The sequence below is a fragment of the Pantherophis guttatus genome, chromosome 3, assembly GCF_059756535.1.
Source record: "Pantherophis guttatus breed Tessera chromosome 3, ASM5975653v1, whole genome shotgun sequence".
NCBI classification, from domain to species: domain Eukaryota; kingdom Metazoa; phylum Chordata; class Lepidosauria; order Squamata; family Colubridae; genus Pantherophis; species Pantherophis guttatus.
The window spans coordinates 80181317-80201868 of NC_142065.1; the positions used below are offsets into that span (position 1 = coordinate 80181317).

Genomic DNA, 20552 nt, shown 5'->3' on the forward strand with positions numbered 1-20552 from the left:
GTGATGCTTCTGCATTAAATGAAGTTTAAACTTTAGTCAAAGTTATCCAGCATTTCCTACCGCTTTCAAGGTGGCTCATATGATGTTCTTGCCCGTTGAACATATACATTGGAAGGTGCCAAATTTCAATAAGGAGTCCTCTTTAATTTGGCCTGCTCAACGAGCAAAGTTTGAGCAGATGTTTACAGTGAGTTGTGGTGTGCCAAATACTTTTGAAAGTGCTTAATTGTACTTCTTTAAGGACACCATACCTGGCACAGAAGCTGAATGCCTGGAGTGTGATCATCACAAAGAGGACACGTGTGTTACATTAGGACACATCCCTTACCAATTACATCCTACTTTCTCTTAACAAAGAGCTGAGGGTAGCTTTTACACAGGTCCTCGTGTAAGAAAAATATGAGGCTAGGGAGAAGTGAGAAAGAAGAACAAGGGAAGAAGTTTTGGGGTTGACAGTTCTGGTTTCTAATCACAGTGAAGAATTTTACAAAGGCTCTTCTATCATAGTTTTTTTTTTTTTTTGCAGGAAAGATATTGAAGTAATATATCGTAGAATAAATGTTGTTCTTTGCTAGTTCTCTCTCCTAGGACGAAGAATATTAAAGAGTTTCAACATAAGCTATGAGATCTGAAGGGGTGTTTTGCAGTGTTTGATGATAGCTTATCACTTCCTCCTCTCAAATTTGAAGATTTTGCTTCCAGGAAAATAAGTAGGCAAATTAGTCAATAAACCACACCTGTCTCTTTGACTGATTCTTAACTGAATACCTCTAGAGTCATTTTCATAATAATTAACTCCAAAACCATATGGGAAGAAGTGCTTTGTTTTTTCTTTTAGAAATCACTACATTACAAAGTCTTCTTTGCAAAACTTTCAAAATTACAAATGAACAAAAAAATTCACCTGAAACTTGTTGCATATGTACCCAACAGAAGGCACGTTGCTTACAAATCTATGAAGAAATAAAATTACAGGTAACCCTTGATTTACGACCATAATTGAGCCCAACATTTCTGTTGCGAAGTGAGACGTTTGTTAAGCGAGGTTTGCCCCATTTTACCTTTCTTGCCACCGTTATTAAGTGCATCACTGCAGTTGAGTTAGTAACAGGGTTGTTAAGTGAATCTGGCTTCCCCATTGACTTTGCTTGTCAGAAGGTCACAAAAAGAGTTCATATGACCCTGGGAATGTGACTGCCATGATCATTATAAATATGAGCAAGTTGCCAAGCATCTGAGTTTTGATCACATAACTATGGAGATGCTGTTATGGTCCTAGGTGTGAAAAATAACATAGTAAAAAGTGGAGAGGGCAGTTATAAAACTTTTCCCATTTCCCAGGAAGCACTGGGTTTTGGATGTCCAAATGGAGAGTTTGATTCAGTCTACAAAGCCAAGAGAAAGTCTCCCGAAGTGATCCCAGGAGAATTGGGCTGCTTTTCAAATCATGAAAATTGTGATTCAAGTTGAATGTTTCTATTGTTTTTTTATTTATTTAATTATTTTAGAAAATGTGTATTGCCGCCTCCTCACACAGGGTGACTCAAGGCGGCTTACAATGGATATAAAAACACCATATAAAAGAAATAAAAGTAATACAAAGAAAAATAATAAAACAATAAAATAATAACACCCCCCCCAACCCCAGCGGCAACATACATTCATACAAGCCATGTGATGGGCTCCATCCCACTCTGGGTTCCCCAGGCCCGCTGGCAGTATCACATCTTCAGTGTTAGGCTGTTCAACGGTGGCAACAATTTGTTTTGGGATATGGTGACCTCTCCCATGCTGAAGGTATTTAAACGTTGACTCACTCTTTTAAAGACACTGAGTTAATAAAGGGAATATTGGAGTACCGGTGTTGTCCATTATTGCAACCCTATTGTTATTTGTGCAAAGTCTTACTACAGCAATTAACAGAGGAAATGCCAATGCTCATGGCGACACTACAGTTCAAAAACTACTATATTATCAGATAATTTATTCATATTTCATAATCATGAAATACAGAGATATCCCTAAAGAGTAATCAGCTCAAGGCCGGAGCTTCAGTTCCAGAAGCCCTGCATTTCTTTACTGTTTTTGTTCATAGAAAAATGGACGGTCAGAAAATCAAGCATTTTCTCATTATGCAGTCTGTGCATTTTTACTCATAGGTAAATGAATAAGTGGGACTTTTAAGAAATAGGCAGGTAAGATACAAGCTACTAAATCTTCTATCAAGAACCGAGACATTGATTTACAGAACACCATCCACAATTCCACATGTTCTCCAAATGCTGCTTCTAAATGACTCCCTTGAACAAATGCAAGATGAAACTTTCATGTGACAATATACAATTCTCATACAAGGAAATATATAAGCTGCAGGGAAATCACCTGAAGACTAAATCCACTAATGACCTAGATATTACACTTTAATTTATTGATAACTAAATAATCAGAGGTTTTTTACAGGCTTCAAAAGTCCCGACAATTGTGTATTGTGCACTTCAGCATGCACGCTGACACAAACAAAAACAATAATAACATCTGAAATGTAGTTAGGAACACAATTGAGAACATCTGTATAGTAAGCAGAAATAAATTAGAAATACTGAAGTGTTTTGTAGCTGTGAAACTGGAGAATATAAAAAAATAACTGACAGCACCTGGATTAAGCAGTTATAAATAATGGATAAAGGGGAAAATCACATTACCCCCTGTGTAAATTCCTCCTCCTCTGAAATATATTTTATGAATGTAGAATTACAGTAATAAATGCAATATTCGTTTTTCCCCATAGAAGCTCTACTTCACAGCTATAATGTAGTTTGAAAAAGCAATCATGACTATAATGTACTTTGAAAAAGTAATGACCAGCACAGACAGTGTTTGCCAGAGTTGCTGTTTCCCTAAAATAATTTTGCTTTAACTTTAGGAAAGGAAGACACATGTTGCTATTGAAATACTTCATTACACTTACTAGCAAGTAATTCTCTCCAAAACAACCCACCTCTCTAACAAACAAATATCAAAAAGTCTTACGACAGAGTTGTATGGGCAGACAACAGAGCCCCCCCACCCAGCAGCAATATCTTTGATAACAGTTTTGCTGATACTCCGATAAAGTGTCTTTAATTTCAATATTCAGTAGTAGTACACTCCTTTGCGGGAAAAAGAAAAAGCAAGCAAGTTGAAGAGGAAGTCAAGCTAGAATCAAACAGCAACCCAGCAGATTCTAAATGAAAACAGACAAGAATTTCCCTTCAGCTCATAGATAGAAAATGTCAGAAACATAAAAAAAAAACCATTATGAAGTCAGGCAAAAAATCTGGAGTGTTTTTCCTTCATGATTAATGATTGGTCTGAAACAGGATGGGAAAGGTAAAGCAAAGTTCCTCTTGAAGTACCTTAAAAATGCCACAACTGGCGATGGGGGCAGGGTGGGTGGGTGGGAATATTACAACATCAATTTAAAAATAATAATAAAAAAAATCCCCTTCCACTAAGATGTAAAGGTCAGGCAAGATTTGGGTGTTTTTAAATGCTGTTGTGAAGGAATGTTTATAAAGGTTAAGATGTCATGTTGTTTCAGAGTTATGGGCATGGGAGGGGGGTCCTTGAGTGCCAGCTGCACCTCAGGCCACTGTGGGCTGTGAGACACAATGACAATGGACAGCAGGAGACTGGCAGATCATAGGCTATTGCGGGGGAAAATTGTACCTTGCTTCCCGAATAATGCAAAGGGGTATGAATATTTCAGAAGCAAAAACAAAAATATCCTGTCTTAAAAATATGCCTTCAATAACACCGCAAAGGTCTAATTTAAACCCCCCAAAGCAGGAACATTTCCAGAGTTCAAGCTGACTCTCTGTCCTTAACTCAATTTATTACGCCTCTCATTTGCAGTACAAATACATATGGTTTGCACAGGCACTATGAGCTAAATTCAACCTGTTTCAGATATTGGCTAGCAAATGGGAAGGAAATGTGATACGGCTGTTTAAGGTATCCTTTTAAAATATTAAACACGTAAGTACTTGTGGCTGAAAAGGTATGGAAACAGGTAATGGCCATGGTGCGTTTGTCTATCTCTTCCAAAAATTCCTGGACAAATTTCTTCATGGCTGTTATAGCATTATTTGCAGACTTGGGCCTATTTAGTTACAAAGAAAAAGCAGGACCATAAGAATATTGAAACTGCTTTGTGTCAGGCTCCATAGTTGTAAGCAAACTCAGAGTCAGTGGTAAAAGATTCATTTCACATCCAATAGTCTCTTACTCAATCCCAGAGTAAGAAGTCTAAAACTCATGTTCTGATTTGCTATTAGGTGACTTCCTACGTCTAATTGCTGATCAAGGACAATTGAAGGTGAATTGCAGAAGACTAAGTTATACTGCGGTCCGGCAAGAGAAGATGGTTTGGACATCATTTTAAGCTCGTACTTCTCACTGGGTTATGATACTCACATGTCAATACAACTTTCAGCCTTGCAGTTTAAGCAATACAAATTAAGATACTTGGTTTGCCTCAATTTAAGGATTGTTTCTGCAAACTGAAACTGGCTGAAGAACTTTATTAGCAGCTGCAGGATGCATCTCAATTAAATAGTACCAATTGCAATTAAGCCATCCCAGCTAACCTTAACTTCCTTCTATTCTGATAGTGGATCTATTTTTTATTTTTTTTAAAAAAAGTAAGTTACTCAGGCAGCCTTCCCGTAGAAATTACTACTTGCAGAGCTGAGTTTCAGGTAAATCATATGAGATTGCAGCTTTAAGTTATCTAATGGAAATGCATGCTTACAAAAAGACATTTTTATTAAATATAATTTCATTTCGACACTGCCCTCCCAGTGATGCTAATCTCTCTGATGTAACAGAGAGAGCCTGTAAAAGATGTGCCTTGGTGAGTCAGACTGCAAAGCCAGAACTGAAAGTTGAAGCAGCATAAGGAGTTATAAACATACCTTGGTTTGCCGATGACCCATGACCCATTGCAAGCCATACTGGCTACCAGTTGGCTTCTGGCTACAATTCAAAGGACTGTAACTGGGTCTCCTCATTATAAAGTCTTTCATGACTAGGGCATGGGTATTTATGGCACTGCCCTCCCTAACTGTTTTTAATGCTCCATGGCATAGGACCTGGGTATTTGCAGGACCGCCTTCTGCCGCCGATAGCCTCCCACCGACCAGTACGCTCCCACAGAGAGGGACTCCTCAGGGTGCCGTCAGCCAGACAATGTTGGCTGGCGACCCCCAGGGGGAGGGCCTTCTCTGTGGCAGCTCCGCCCTCTGGAACGATTTGCCCCCGGAGATAAGAAGGATATCGGATCTCCGGGTCTTTCGCCGTGCCCTGAAAATTTTTCTTTTCCATCAAGCAGGGCTGGTGTGAAACACCCCCCCCCCTTTTTAAAGTTTTTTAGTTGTTTAGCTTTTAATCTGTCAATGGGTTTTAATTCAAATTGTTTTAAATTTGGGCCAAAGTATATAATTCTTTTAATAATTTTAAATTTTGTTTTGTTATGTGTTTTAGTTCTGGCTGTGCACTGCCCTGAGTCCACTAGGAGAAGGGTGGTATATAAATGGAATAAAATAAATAAATAAATAAATAAATAATAGTATTTGTTCTTTTAACAATTGCCAAAGAACAAAGCTTTCCTTTGCCAATTATTAAAATAAAGGCAATAATATGCTAAAGGCCCATGAAAGCATGCCAGTGGTATTATTTTAACGTATAGGAAACGGTGCCATGAATGCCTCCAACCAAGATAACAAATTAGGCTTTATTCTGGTTTGCATGGCTATTTTTCAAACAAATACAAACCGGAGTTTGCCTGAATTTCTTTTGGAATGTCGGTATTTCGGGTTACTAATCAACATGTGTGAGGAGCAACAATTGGGTGAATTCAGGATTGTTTTTATCATTGCTATTATGTCTGAACAAATCTACTACTGCCAAACTGCTTAGATTCCTTCCTTCCTTCCTTCCTTCCTTCCTTCCTTCCTTCCTTCCTTCCTTCCTTCCTTCCTTCCTTCCTTCCTTCCTCCCTCCCTCCCTCCCTCCCTCCCTCCCTCCCATATTTAGAATAACTAAATGTAGTTATATAGTTAGAACATAAGGCAGGAGCATGTCTTCTAAGTATCAGAGTGGTTTTTATTTGTTTTTATCCATGCTTACTTCATTCTAATTTATATTTCATAGCTGGGAAAAAGCATGCCTTTGTTGAAGATTTAATATTTCCCATCCCCTAATTAAAAAGCAAGAATTAACAATATAAGCAGTATTTAGCAATTAATGGGGTTTATCTGCTGGAATTTTGCCCCTACGTAAAACCACCAGTTCCTTTTACCACAAAAGAACTCCAACTCTCATTAGCTCATTGCCCTGAACTTTTTCAACACTTAATGTGAGCCAAAAAGATGAGATGGTCTCTTACTTCTGGTAGTGAAATCAGGGGAATCAAGTTTCAGGAAGACTTCATTCATTAAACATACTTTTTTAAAGTGTCTTTCTGTTTTCTATTTCCAAAACTGTATGGGAGGGGAATGTTTGGTAATATATCTAAAACGTTCACTCTAACAACCAAAAGATGATCTAGTAATACCCAACAGAGACTTCACATACACAAAGTTGTAAATGTAAGCACTGTATAACCGTGGTGGTGCAGTGGTTAGAATGCAACATTGCAGCATTGCAGGCTAATTCTGCCGACTGCCAGCAGTTTGATTTTGACTAACTCAAGGTTGACTCACTTTCCATCCTTCCGAAGTCAGTAAAATGAGGACCCAGATTTTTGGGGGCAATATGCTGACTGTGTAAACCTCTTAGAGAGGGCTATAAAGCAATGTGAAGCGGAATATAAGTCTAAGTGCTAATGCTATCAAAGAGAAGCACCACAGCAATAAAAAAAAGGTGTTGCTAATTGAAAGAATTGGATAATTGAGCTCACGAACCATAGATGTCTATGTGCTACAATCATTTCATATCATGGGCAGACTCTCTGGTAGACATGCGTTTCCACATAGCAAAAGGCACTTTTTCAGCTAAGTGAAATATCACGATAATCAACACCTTGAGTTATTCAAGAGGAAATGTTTGAATAGCTCTTATGAAAAGTTCAGCATAACCCCAATTCTCTGTTTACTTGCATTTTACTGGAAACATTAAATCACCTACATCCAGCTCTGAAGTGATCTCTGCAAGTGATTTTTTTAAAAAACATGTTCCTCTCTTAAATCCATTGGTAAAATATTTCAATATTCATACAGTACATTTGTGTTATGATACACCTGCTAAGAAAACATTTGTTTTTGTAATCATGTTTGCTTCATATTTGGTAATTCACTATTTAAAGAAATAAGACTTCTGTGTTCACCAAAGTAAATTAAGGAGGAAACCAAAATGGGATCAGAAGGGTCAAGCAAACCTATGTTGAGCAAACTTCTGGAGGATGCTGATGTAGGATGATATCACTAGGATACAGCCAAAATTAGGATACAGCCAAAATTAATTTCTTTTGTTTTTCCAGTTTTTTAGGGGGCACAAGTAGATGTAATGGTATGTGAGAAAGACCTTGGGAGATGGAGAGAAGAGATGGTCCTAGAGAACTATTAGGTAAGAGACAGCAATAGCCTGCAGGGACCTTTCCTAGCTTCTTTGACTACAATGAAGATGATGGGAGATTTGTATTTTCAGACCTGTATGATTCTGTTATTATTATTATTTATTAAATTTATATTGCCGCCTATTTGCCCATGGTGACTCAAGGCGGCTTACAGAATATAAAAACCACATTTAAAAACAGTAAAACTAATAAAAAATCAAATAAATTAAGGTAATAAAATCACCTCCCACTCCCCACCTCCCATCCCAGCGACAGCCAATCACACGAGCCATTTAATGGGCTCCATCCCGCTCTGGGTTCCCCAGGCCCACTGGCAGAACCAGGTCTTCAGCGCCTTTTGGAAGAGAATTAGAGTGGGGGCCATTCTAATCTCTGGGGGAATGATGTTCCAGAGAGAGGGAGCCACCACAGAGAAGGGCCTTCTTCTGGGTCCCACCAGGTGTATCTTCCTTGGGGATGGGACCCGCAGCATTCCCTGCCTCCCTGCTCTGATGGGTCGGGTAGATGTGACCGGCAAGAGACAGTCCCTCAGATAATGGTCCCTCAGATACATTGTTAATGTAGCCTTACAATAAAATAGAATTAGTTCACCTAGTTGTGTTTTCACCTAGTCTACCTGGGAAGACTGACAGTAAGCACGTTAAGTCTGTTTGTTATTTTTTAATGAGAAATCTGTAGCGCAAACAGTATATCATGTTTAACAAATCCACTTATACTTAATGAATAAAATCAGGGAGCAAAATAATTATGCTTCTCTTATACAAGTGAGTCCTTAGCAGAATGGTTAGGGAAATCATGTGGACAAAAACAGAATATAAAGCATATTTTCCCCGGGAAGGGACTTCTACTGCTGTGAAGCTACAACAGAGAAAAACCCAGTTCTTTACCAATAAAGTGCTTATAAGTATTTTCCTCCTGTAATCATATTTACATAAGAGCAAAGTTTGGTTCACACAGTCGTTTCTCATTCTCAAGGCTTTATAAAATAAATAGTGTCTCTTCTTCTGCTATCAGCTGACATTAACCCAGCTGAAAGGATTGACCAAATGCACAGATTGGCCTTTTGATTTAACATTAGCTTGAAGCATTTTGTAAGGTTGGGTTGTACAGAGTACAGAGAAGATTTTTTTAAAAGTGCTTTTTTGAATTAGGGACGTTACGGGTTATGTTTTTAAATTCACGAAATTTAAAAAACAAAAACCAGGAACTGAAATTCCTAACAGTGTTTGCATAAATTAGTTATTAGTGCATTCACAATAAAGGGACTTCCCTCAACATACTGATCTCAAACTAAAGTAAGTAACCTGCATTTAAATTTGAATGAGACTTAAGAGCTACTTATTTTCTTTTGAATGAGGCCAGATTGTTGTTGGTTTTTAATAGCACATTTATAGGCTCAGTTCAGACGTGACAAGAAAAACTTGTTTTGTACTATGTGAAACCTTGTTTTCATTCTCTTCCATGAGGTGGAGACCAAGAGTCCATTTACCATGGTTTGTATTATGACAAAATCAGGAATCTGCAGTTTATTTAAACTATATTTAATAAAAGCAAAAGAGCCAAACTGTAATTAAATCCTAACTTCCTAAACCTAGACAGCAGAAGAAAGTGTAGTTGCTTAAAAAACAATATTTTGATGCCAGCCAAAAAGACATGATGTTTACCATTAATGGACACCGCAGAAACTAACCATCAGTCTATACATACATTTTGGAGGAAAGAAAAGGTTATCTGGAGGATGAGGGCAAAAAAAGATTGTTGGAATTGTTTGTTCATACATACCGGGGTGGGTTCTAATTTTTTTTACTACCGGTTCTGTGGGCGTGGCTTATTTTTTGGGTGTGGCTTATTTTGTGGGCGTGGCTTGGTGATCATGTGACAACTATTTAGGATTTAGCAGAGGTGCTGGTCTACCAGGCTGTACCGATCTACCCATTTATTTTTGCAGGCACTGGTCTACTCATGTATTTTTGCAGGCACTGATCTACTCATGTATTTTTGCAGGCACTGATCTACTCATGTATTTTTGCAGGCACCGGTCTACTCATTTGTTTTCTTTTAACACTGATCAGCTGTAGGGCGGCCCTTTGAAGCCCCGCGGCAGGAGTTTAAAGTTTTTTTCCCTCTAGCCATCAGCTGGGACTCAGGAGGCAGCAATAGATTGGGGGTGGGGCCAAATAAAAGGTAAGAATAATGCTGGGGTGGGTGGGCGGGGTGCGGGGGGGGCAGAACCGGTTTGGTGACATCATATCTTTACCGTTACCGGCTCGGTGGAACCGGGTGGAACCGGGAGGAACCCACCACTGATATATACTTGCGTAAGTAGTCCTCCCTTCTAATTAAGATATGCTCAGTGAGTAATCTGTGGGTGTTAAACTCGACCGCATCACATGACATATCGTGATGCTTTTTGCCTTTGCAGAACCGGAGTGGGTGTGGCCCGCAGGCCGCCAGTTTGACATCCCTGGAGTAATCTATAATTTTAATTATATCAAAATACTAGGAAGCCCTATTTTTCTTACTATGCACTTCTTTTGAATGCCTTCTCTACTCCGATGTAATGTGGGGGAAATAGATATTATGTAAATTAAAACTGATAGGTAGCTAGATCATTTATTAATACATCCTACAGGTAAATTAAGTAACTTGGATATAAATAAAGGGGAAAAGAATGGAGATTAGTGTAACACTGCTACTTTGGAGGACTTTTGAATGGATTACTGGTTATTTTTAACTATCTTAGAAGTTACAGATAGTCCTTGCTTAATGCCCTAATTGGGACAGGCAACTCCATCACTAAGCAATGCAGTCAGTAAGTGAAAAAATTCTCATGACTGTGCTAGGCTTATAACATCAATTCCACTGGGGCCATTAGGAGAATCACCTGCAGTTGTTGAGGCATGTGACTGTGACTTTAGTGCTGGCTTCTCCATTGACTCTGCTGGTTGGAAGCCAGCTGTGGAGCACACAATATTGTGACTGTGGGATGCTGTCACTGCGTAAGTGCCTGCCAGTTGCAAAACTAACCTGTTTGGTGAGACAAAAAACCAGCACAAATGTTTGCAAAAGACGGGAAGGCTTAATGGATATTTTGCTGAAAGAAGGAAGAAATGAAATGAAATGATGATTTATGGATTTGAAGATTAAGAAATACATGAATTAAATGACAGGGTTAAGGATCTTGCATAACATCTAAGAGGGAGGAAGGTTAATAAGAGTGTAATTAAATATTGAAAAAAAGCTTGGAAATCATTTATATATTATTTAACTAAACCTTCCTTCCTTCCTTCCTTCCTTCCTTCCTTCCTTCCTTCCTTCCTTCCTTCCTTCCTTCCTTCCCTCCTTCCTTCCTTAATAAATATAAATATTTTTTTTAAAAAAAGTACACCTGCCAGTTGTATCACACCTGAATTTCAATGTGACAGTGGCAACACTGCAATACTAGTCATAAAGTGCAAATTGTAAGTGCAAGGAGGGCCATTAAGTAAGTTTCTCACTGCTATTTTAACTTTGAACAGTTGCTACACAGGGCAGCCACTAAGTGAGGACTACCTGTATAGAGGTCCTAACTAAAAAGGCAAAAGATTTTAAACTCCTGTGGAAGAAGGCATTGAAAAATGCGAGGGAAAATTCTGCATTATTAAATCTAGAACGGTTTGGTTATTCATTCACTGATTATCAAATTACACAATTATCAAATAATAACTATTTCTAAGTTGAAGAAGTCGAAGTCTGATCTGTTGCTTGGTAGAATCTCTGATAAAGGCAAAGGTAGACATTTCATTGCCATAGCTAAATTAGGTTTAGTGCAAGTATGTTGGATATGCAGTTAAAGCTGCTAATATCTGTCGGCCATTGTTGGAAAGCAACAAAAATCCACTGCCAAACCAACTCTATACTAGCCAGGCTTGGAACAGAAGTAAAGCCATATTCTAATTTTACGAACCACACCATATGCTCCCTATATGGCTATATGACTGCTGTAGAATAGAATATGTCTGACATGAAATTGACCCCTAGTAAAATGGGCCAGTTCAGATTGGACTTGGGGTACTATAAAACTACACTCAAATGGCAGTTGCTTCTTGTAAATTATAGGTCAAACATTTGGTAACTACGCTAATGCATGGATTCTTTTACTTATATTAGCAGGCTTCTCCCCAATAAAGAAGACTAAAATCTTTCTTATGAATTTTACTAAAGGCATGTATTTTTGAATCTGCATCTCAAAGACAGAATGACACATCAGGTTACATCAGTTTTCTAGCCATTGTGGAAAGCATGCAGTACAGAATCTTCAGAATGTTATTTTTGATGAGGCATAGAATGCATTCTTGTTAGCAAAGTCACTCTCAATGCTTCTTATCTGGTACTACTATACTAAAGTTCAAAAACCAGAGTTTCTTTTCTTTTCTTTTTTTAAATCTCCTATTTACATATTTTGTGTCAAAATTTATAAATGATGGTTTCCAGTATCATTTCTGGTCTACCCACTCCTACTTTATGGATGCTACCTTCTTGACAGCAAGAATGCCTAGAAAGGTGTACAGGCTTTAGAGTTTACAATATTACAGCAATAATAATTACAGCAACAATAACTGCAATAACTGTGAGGATGATTAGGAGTCTATCTCAAGTAATGGAAATAAAACTGGAACTAGACTTTTTCTTTTCCCAGAAAGGATATTAAATATCTTTTCGTCTACTGTTTTATTTTAGTTTAAGGTAGGAACATAGACTTCTATTGTGCCAGTATGAACTTTAATATGTATTCATTCCTTTTTAGCCTTGCAAAATATTTCCACCGAGATTAACAATAAGCTTTCCTATCTGTGGGTGGTCTGGCTGAACATGTATACTTTAATTATTCAAGGTCAAGGCATCAAGATGTACACATATGCTGGAATAACTTCGCTTTAAAATAAAAATCCCTGTCTTACATTTTCCCACATTTGGCTTAAAAAGAACTGTTGTACGGTAGTTGTGAGGGTTTTTTTTGGGGGGGGGGGCAGAAGAATCTTAGTGATATAGTGATTGTATCCTTTATCTGGAATGCAGAATGTCATCTATTTCAAACCTTGCAGAATGTTTTAATTATTATGGTTTTTCTTTTCCTGAAACTACCTACTTCTCTGCTTTATTATTTGTAATATTGGTGCACCATTTCATCAGTCTTCCAATCACTTAAGATAGAAGGACTTCTAAGCCAAATCTACTAAGAAATAATAACAACAACAACAACAACAACAACAACAACAACAACAACAACAACAATAATAATAATAATAATAATAATAATAATAATAATAATAATAATAATAATAATTATTTCACAAACTGACTACCTACAACACCATGACCGTGTTGCTAAGATCATTCACTGGAAATTGTGCCAGAAGTTTGGATTTGAGAATAGCAAAAACCACTATGAACATCAGGTTGAGAAAGTTTTAGAGAATGAGAAACTCAAGATCTTGTGGGACTTCGGGATTCAGACTGACAGGCACTTGGTCCACAACACACCTGACATAACAATAGTTGAAAAAAAAAAGTATGGTTCATTGACATTGCAATACCTGGTGATGCACGGATTGAAGATAAGCAGCAAGAAAAAATCACAAAGTACCGGGACTTGCAAATTAATTTGAGTGACTGTGGAAAAAGAAATCGTGTGTTGTCCTGATTGTAATTGGAGCCCTTGGGGCAATACCCAAAGGGCTACCCCGCTATTTAGAAATTCTAAATTTACCGGACTTGAACATTTTGACTCTACAAAAAACCACCTTACTCAGAACAGCTTACATCCTCCGATGATACCTTAACAGTTCCTAGGTCCTTGGTTAGGACTCGAGCTGCTGAGCTATTAACCAGCCTCAAAGGCTGTGAATCTCACTAAAGATTAAATAATAATAATAATAATAATAATAATAATAATAATAATAATGATGATGATGATGATGATGGTGATGATACAATGGATGCATCTTCCGTCATGCGCTGAAGACTTTATTGTTTCAGCAAGCCGGCCTGACCCAATGAATTAACTTAAGTAGGTTTTAAATGGTTTTAAAGGGGTTTTAGTTAGGGGTTTTAAATACAGCCAATGCTTTAAATTATTTTAAATTGTTTTTAATTTTTGTGTTGGTATTATTTTTATCATGGCTGTACACCGCCCTGAGTCCTTCGGGAGAAGGGCGGTATAGAAATGTAATAAATCAATCAATCAATCAATCAATCAATCAATCAATAAATAAATAAATATGTTCTATCACTAATATTACAATTGAGAGATTTTATCAAAGCTATCTTGCGTATTTGTGAGTCAGCAAAATTAATGTCAGGACCAATGATACCATACAATTTAGTAAACTACACATTCAGGATTACATAATTAATATTAGTAATAATTGAATTTAAAATTTGTTTACAAGATGTTCCCAAGGATAAATTTCAAATTCAATTACTGTTATTAAGTATAATTTATTATATTTCAAATTCATTTAGTAACCTAAATTCTTTGGGTGGATTACAAATTTATTTAAACAACAAAGACTTTTGTGGCATCTTAATAATTAACAAATACATCATTGCATACAGTACATCAGTGTTTCTCAAACTTTCTGTAATCATAGGCCACTAAATAAGAAAATCTGGAAAATCTGGGGATCACACAGTAAAACAAGTATCTCTTCCCTATGTTTAAGAATGTAGGAAATCTAGTTTTTTGGTGAATACATTAATAATCATACTTACCGGTACATCTGTGTTTACCTTCCTATCAGCTCTATTTTTAAAGGACATTTAAAATGAATTATTCTTCCAAATAAAAACATATTTGTTCAGGTATTGTTTTATGTATGCATTTTATAATAACAACCTTTAGCACAAACCTGCCAGTCACAAATGATCTTTAGTAAAAAATCTCTGAATATAAAGAAGCTAGGAGTCCAATGAAATTCCATTTTTAGGTAACCATTGTCATTATTGCTCTTTACATGCTTCTTTTGGGGTTCCTGGTATAGGAACACAACAACTTTTTAGTTCAGTATGGACACTTATGCTGTGCCCTCATGATCTGTTTGCTATTTTCAATTTTCAGTGCTCACGTTACTACTAATCACTTGTATATTTCAAGAACTGATCCATTTTCTCAAACGAGGAACAAGAACCTTTAGCTCTGACTAGCAAGCTGATGGGTGAAGGGAGGGTTACATGGGCTGGGAGAAGTCACAGCTTGGGCCTGGTTAACTGCTTGGTGGTAAACCAGGGGAGGCAGTGGCTAAGTGAGCAAGTGACTCTGATCTGACTAGGCAAATGTCAGTGAAGACCCAGAGGAGATAAACAGAGATGGCCATGACTTCAGGGAAGGATGTGTTGAATTCTTGGTGGACTTATGTCAACCACCAATGATTCCTGAATCACAATTTCAGAATCACTGGTTTAAGTGATTATTATGTAACACAATTCACTTCACCTGTGAAAGTTTAGACAATAACAAATTTGTTCATCATAAAGTTACCATAAGAACCTTTGGTAGTTTTGCTGCAAGAGACTTGATCCATCTGTTCCTCTGGAAATGTATATAAAATATTAAAAACAGTCACTCAATGACTGAATGAAAGAAAATGTATATTTTCTAAAAGCAGAAAGAAAGGAGATTTCTCAGTAGCATAGGAACAATATAATAAAAATGTAAAATCTCTTATTCTGTGCGGCACCTTAAAATAAGTTTTACAAAAACCAAGCAGTATGTTATGAAATTTTTTTTTTACAGGCAAATGAAGAAAACAGCAGAGGAAAGGATCAAATATTTCTAAGAATTCAAGCCTCCTTCTGATTTATTTATTGATTTAAAACATTTATAGAGCCGCCCATCTTATAATAAACTCTGGATGGCTCCCAATCAAACATTATAAACATCTCTGCATCTGAATCATATTGTGTAGGCACTGCTCACTGTAAACGGGATTCACATACTCACTATTTACATCACCAATTGCAGCACTGAGAGAAGCTACAAGTGGTCAAAGAGACGCTTGTTGCTTCTTTAGGCTCATGTCCTGACAGAGGTATAGCACAAACAAACCCAACATGCACAGAACATCCCAGGGAAGGCAAAAAATTGGGCCCAAATAAAAATGTGACACACTTCAATTAGATACATCTTCGGCTTCTGTTGTTTTGGTTGGAAAACAGCTGCAGGTGTCCGCCAATTAGCTCCCCATTTTTGCAAATATCAACTGTCATATTTAATCTGTTCCGATCATTGTGCAGCTAAGTCAACCTTCATCGTTCTTTCACGATACATTTACAGCCTAGGTTTCTAGCATTCAAGCTAACTTTCAAGCTAGTCAATTAATGCATTATTTACAAGTTCTGTGTTATTAAAAGCGGATTCTTAATTTGCTAATGGGTTAGTAGTCCCTGGGCAACTTTCCAATTGGTATTATATTGAGGAGAAATTAAAAAAATAAAACAAAACAATCCCTAGCCCCAAACTACTGGGAAAAATGAAAAAAAAATGTAAGGCTGATATTTAGCTGCTTTACTGCAGTTTTTATTCAGATGATATGTTACTTTTAATGATTCTTCTGTCCCAGCTCCCATAGACCCAAATTAAGACAGAAGTTAACCAATTGCTTTAAAATAAGAAAAAGCTCAACCTCACTCTTTTCTCATATTTGTTTTTGAAATGTCAGGCTTTCTGGAATGACTCAATACATATGTTTGTATTGTAATATAAAGCAGCCAGATTTGCAATACTGAACCAGCAACATAACAGATTAAAAAGGTTAGAAGTCAAGGGAAATTAAATACAATTAGCATTTTCTTGCTTTTGTGCTTCCCAGAGGGAATACATAATATGCCAAAATGCTTATTTAAATTTAGAGTACTTTCTGAAAATTATGTCACCGGATTTCATTTTTCCCCCTAGTGCCACCTTTTTCAGTTTGTGTTCTACTTTCCTTTGTTCTTCACTTGTTTAACCACTTCATTAAGGCCTAACCTTACTTCTTCTCTGCCTCCTCAGCAGCTAAATTACAGCCACCAACCAGAGAGACTGGCCCATCATTAAAATGCTGACATTAAATGTCTGAAGATAATTCATGTTAGTGACACTTATTTACAGGGCATACCTACAATTTCACAGTAACATAAATTAGTTTCAAACAGTAAATGTCAACATTTTAATAGTGACCATCACAGCTTCAAGATAATTGTGTCAACATGGGGCCGGTTGATTTGAGAGAAAGGGAAAGGAAGATGGGTTTAATTATGGATTAACGTTAGTCCAAAGATTCAGTTTTAACCCAAGTTGGGAAAAGATGGAAGTTTTGTATAGAAGCAAGTCAAGAATTACAGCAAATAAAGAAAAAAACAAAACAAAACCAGCCCTCCCTCAAGAGTCACATTGCAAACCACAACATGGATTTTTGCCATTTGACCATCACTGGCTCAGTTGCCTTTGGAGGAATTAAGTGAGGTGTTGTTGATTCAAATGTGGTTTTGGGCGAGGCCCTGAATCCATGATCTATATGGACTTTAAAAAATATGCTCCACTTTTCATTTCATATTCAAATATGCACCATGGCCATTTACAGATTTAAGGACAAACCTGGTATTACTTTGGAAACTGCCCATCACATAATTAACTAAAGGTCAAATTAGACACACGGCTGGTCATATGATTTAACCCTGTGATTAGCTGAGAGGAAGTCAACTGGCATTTTATTGCTTGTTATGTTTACTTCAATGTGCTTCGCTAGTCAGCAACTGGAATAAGAAAAAAAGAAAGTAGGTTTTGTATAACAAAGGTAACTATATCCCAAAGGTGCTTTTTCAGGAGGCAACTGGACTTTCTTGTTTTTTCTTTCAAAGGCATTTCGCTTCTCATCCAAGAAACTTCTTCAGCTCTGAGAAGATAGTTGGGAATGGAAGGATTTATATTCTTTGCAGACAGCTGTATATATAAATCCTTCCATTCCCCACTATCCTGACAGAGCTGAAGAAGCTTCTTGGCTGAAAGCGAAATGCCTTCAAAAGAAAAAACAAGAAAGTCCAGTTGCCTCCTAAAAAAGCACATTTGGGACAACCATGACCTGGATGACTGAGAATCTCTACAGACTTAAAGGTAACTATATTATTCTGAAATATTATTCTTAGTTGGGCAGACTGAGATAGAAAAGACAAGAAGAATGCTATGGCAGACATATCATAGTATGTAGGTATCTTGTTGTATACAGATGCACAACTAATCTTTCTCAGAAAAGCTATGGAAGAAAAGATACAGGGTTTAAACTGTTAACTACATTTATGCAGTAACCATTTCCAACTTAGTGCTCTCCACATATAGCTGGTCCTCAACTTACGGCCACATTTGAGCCCAACATTTCTATTGCTAAACGAGACAGTTGTTAAGTGAGTTTTGCCCCATTTTATGACCTTTCTTGCCACAGTTATCAAGTGAATCACTGTGGTTATTAAGTTAGTAACATGGTTGTTAAGCAAACCTGGCTTCTCAATTGACTCTGTTTGTCAGAAGGTCACAAAAGGTGATCACAGGACCCCAGGGCATTACAGCCATCATAAATGCATTCCAGTTGCCAAGCTTCTGAATTTTGATCACATGATCATGGGATTGCTGCAATAGTTGTAAGTGTGAAAAAGGGTCATCAGTCACTGTTTTCAGTGCTGTTGTAACTTTGAACAGTCACTAAACAAGCTGTTGTATGTCGAGGACTATCTGTATTTGGAGGCTATAATCTCTGAGTTTTCAACCAGTGGTGCCCTCAGGTCTATCAGACTGGAGATGGTTCTTCTGCAGGCCACCCATTTTTTTCAAAGGCCAGACAACCTTGATTATCTTCATGACAAAAAAAGCAACAAGAAACACAGACTCTATTTCCACACTCACTTGGTCAGAAGTATCTCTGTGAGTGCTCCGAAACAGATGGCTGCTACGTTGTAAAGTAGACCTGGCGGGGGATCCTTAAATGCAATGATCATCCGGTAGACCAGGAATGGAGTGCTGATCATGAGAACCAGGACTGTACAGAAGATGAGCCACTGATGCCATTGTGTTGCCAGAAGTCTCCAGGGTGACTTTTTCTCAAGTTGGTACTGGAGAGAAGGGGAGACACAAAAAAGCAAGCATGATATTCAAGCAACTTAAGGCCATGCAATGATGAATGCTTGCTTCTAATAGTTTAGAAAGGGAAAACTTTATGAAATGGTTCATATTGGATCATAAATATATAAGTCGTTGAGAGCTTTTCTGATTTTCACAAAAGGATTTCAACAATATTTCTTGTTTGCTTATATTGAGCAATGTATTTATGGCAGGAGGGAGCATTAAAATGTAACCTATGACTGCAAATACGATATTTGGGAGTTTTAAACATAAAGGCAAAAATGGGCAACATATTCCATTAATAGAGAATGGCCTTGAGCTACCGGAACAAATCATTTGAGATTCAGTTATTGCATATTAACTTCCTGAATCTTCATTCTGTCAAAAACTAACAGGGAAAACATATTGTCTGAGATCAAAACTCAAAAAGCCCAAGTCAGAAACAAAGCAATATTCATTTTCCAGGATCCAGAAAATGCTACATTTAGTGGAAAAATATGAACTTTAGGCATCTGTCCTAAAAAAAGAACAATATGAACATTAAAAATTGGCTCTGTTGCTTTGCTGTCACCTATCAGGAATGAATGAAAGGCAATTCTTTTCCACTCAGAGTTATATGCCAAAAAATTAAAAAAAAAGAATGTGTTTCTGAAAGTTGTAAAAAAACCAACACCCTGATATGGTTACATTTAAAAATAAAGCATTTACATGTACAAAATTTACATTTTAAAAGCTCACATGTGGAATTAATATGTAAAAAGTGCAACACAGGAATATATATATAAAAAGAATTCACTGAAGTTATATTCAAAACTATGAGATATGTTAGGGAAAATAACATGCAAAAACTGAGGGTATTAGGGTAAGAATGAAAACATACAGATTTGAAAAGCAGATTGTTTTTTTTAAAAAAAGCTATTCTAATTACCACATTACTAATTGGGACAGCAAAAGAACTGATCTATATAGATTCAACTTCCCTAATTAAGGCACTGTACACATTCTCCCCATTTTATCGCTACGTCTGAGCCTTATTTACTTCATAAGTAGCCTTATTTGTGTCGATAATTGCCTCTGAAATTCCAAAGTCACTCATGGCTAGTGAAGAATTGAACCTGGGTCAGTTCAAGACCTAGTCTTAAAATTCTTTAGAGCAGCCACACTGACATTTGGTATTTAAATAATAACATATTTAAGACAATTTTATCTGAAAGACCTAAGGGAGGCTCTTGTATGCCATATTGGATGAAACTACGTGCAAAGTGGTGTGACCAGGGGCAAACGAAGTTCTTCGCATGCTTGATGATTATGAAGGACTCTGGAGGACTCTGGGAGGTGTAGTTTCATAAGGCTAAGTTAATTACAACTTCTATTTGTTTGTCATTTTCTTTGAAACTTTAAAAGGCATTAGCCATAACGGAGAGAGCTTTAAGGATCTAGGTCTGCTTTGTGACCTTACATTTCTACTTAATTATCACATTAAAAATATACCATTTTCAATCTTGAATTCTTTTTATCACCAAATAAGTAACCTTTTCTTTCAATGAGTATCAAGGGTTTTTTTCCCCCCAGTCTGAATTGCTTATGATTATTAAAAAAAAGAAAAATTCCAAACGTCACCAAATAAAAGCTATTTAGATGCTAAAGAACACTTAACCCCAGTATTATTTCATGGTATGCCACATTTTCTACAATTTGTATCAGTACAATTGACAAAATATGTGAGTCATACATGCAATCAGAAAAAGAAAATACTGATAGGGTGAAATATCACGAACCCATGGCTGGGATTAAGCATGACATCCA

At 37.0% G+C, this 20552-nt stretch overlaps 1 protein-coding gene across 2 annotated transcripts in view; it reads right to left on the reverse strand.

Moving 5' to 3' along the window:
* The window catches only part of LOC148114644 (uncharacterized), a 296681-nt gene that overhangs the window by 58832 nt on the left and 217297 nt on the right, over positions 1-20552 (reverse strand). For both annotated transcript variants that reach the window (XM_087889908.1, XM_087889907.1), the window contains exon 4: positions 18531-18736. In XM_087889908.1, the coding sequence (XP_087746034.1) occupies positions 18531-18736 (206 nt within the window). The remainder of the gene's footprint in view (positions 1-18530; positions 18737-20552) is intronic.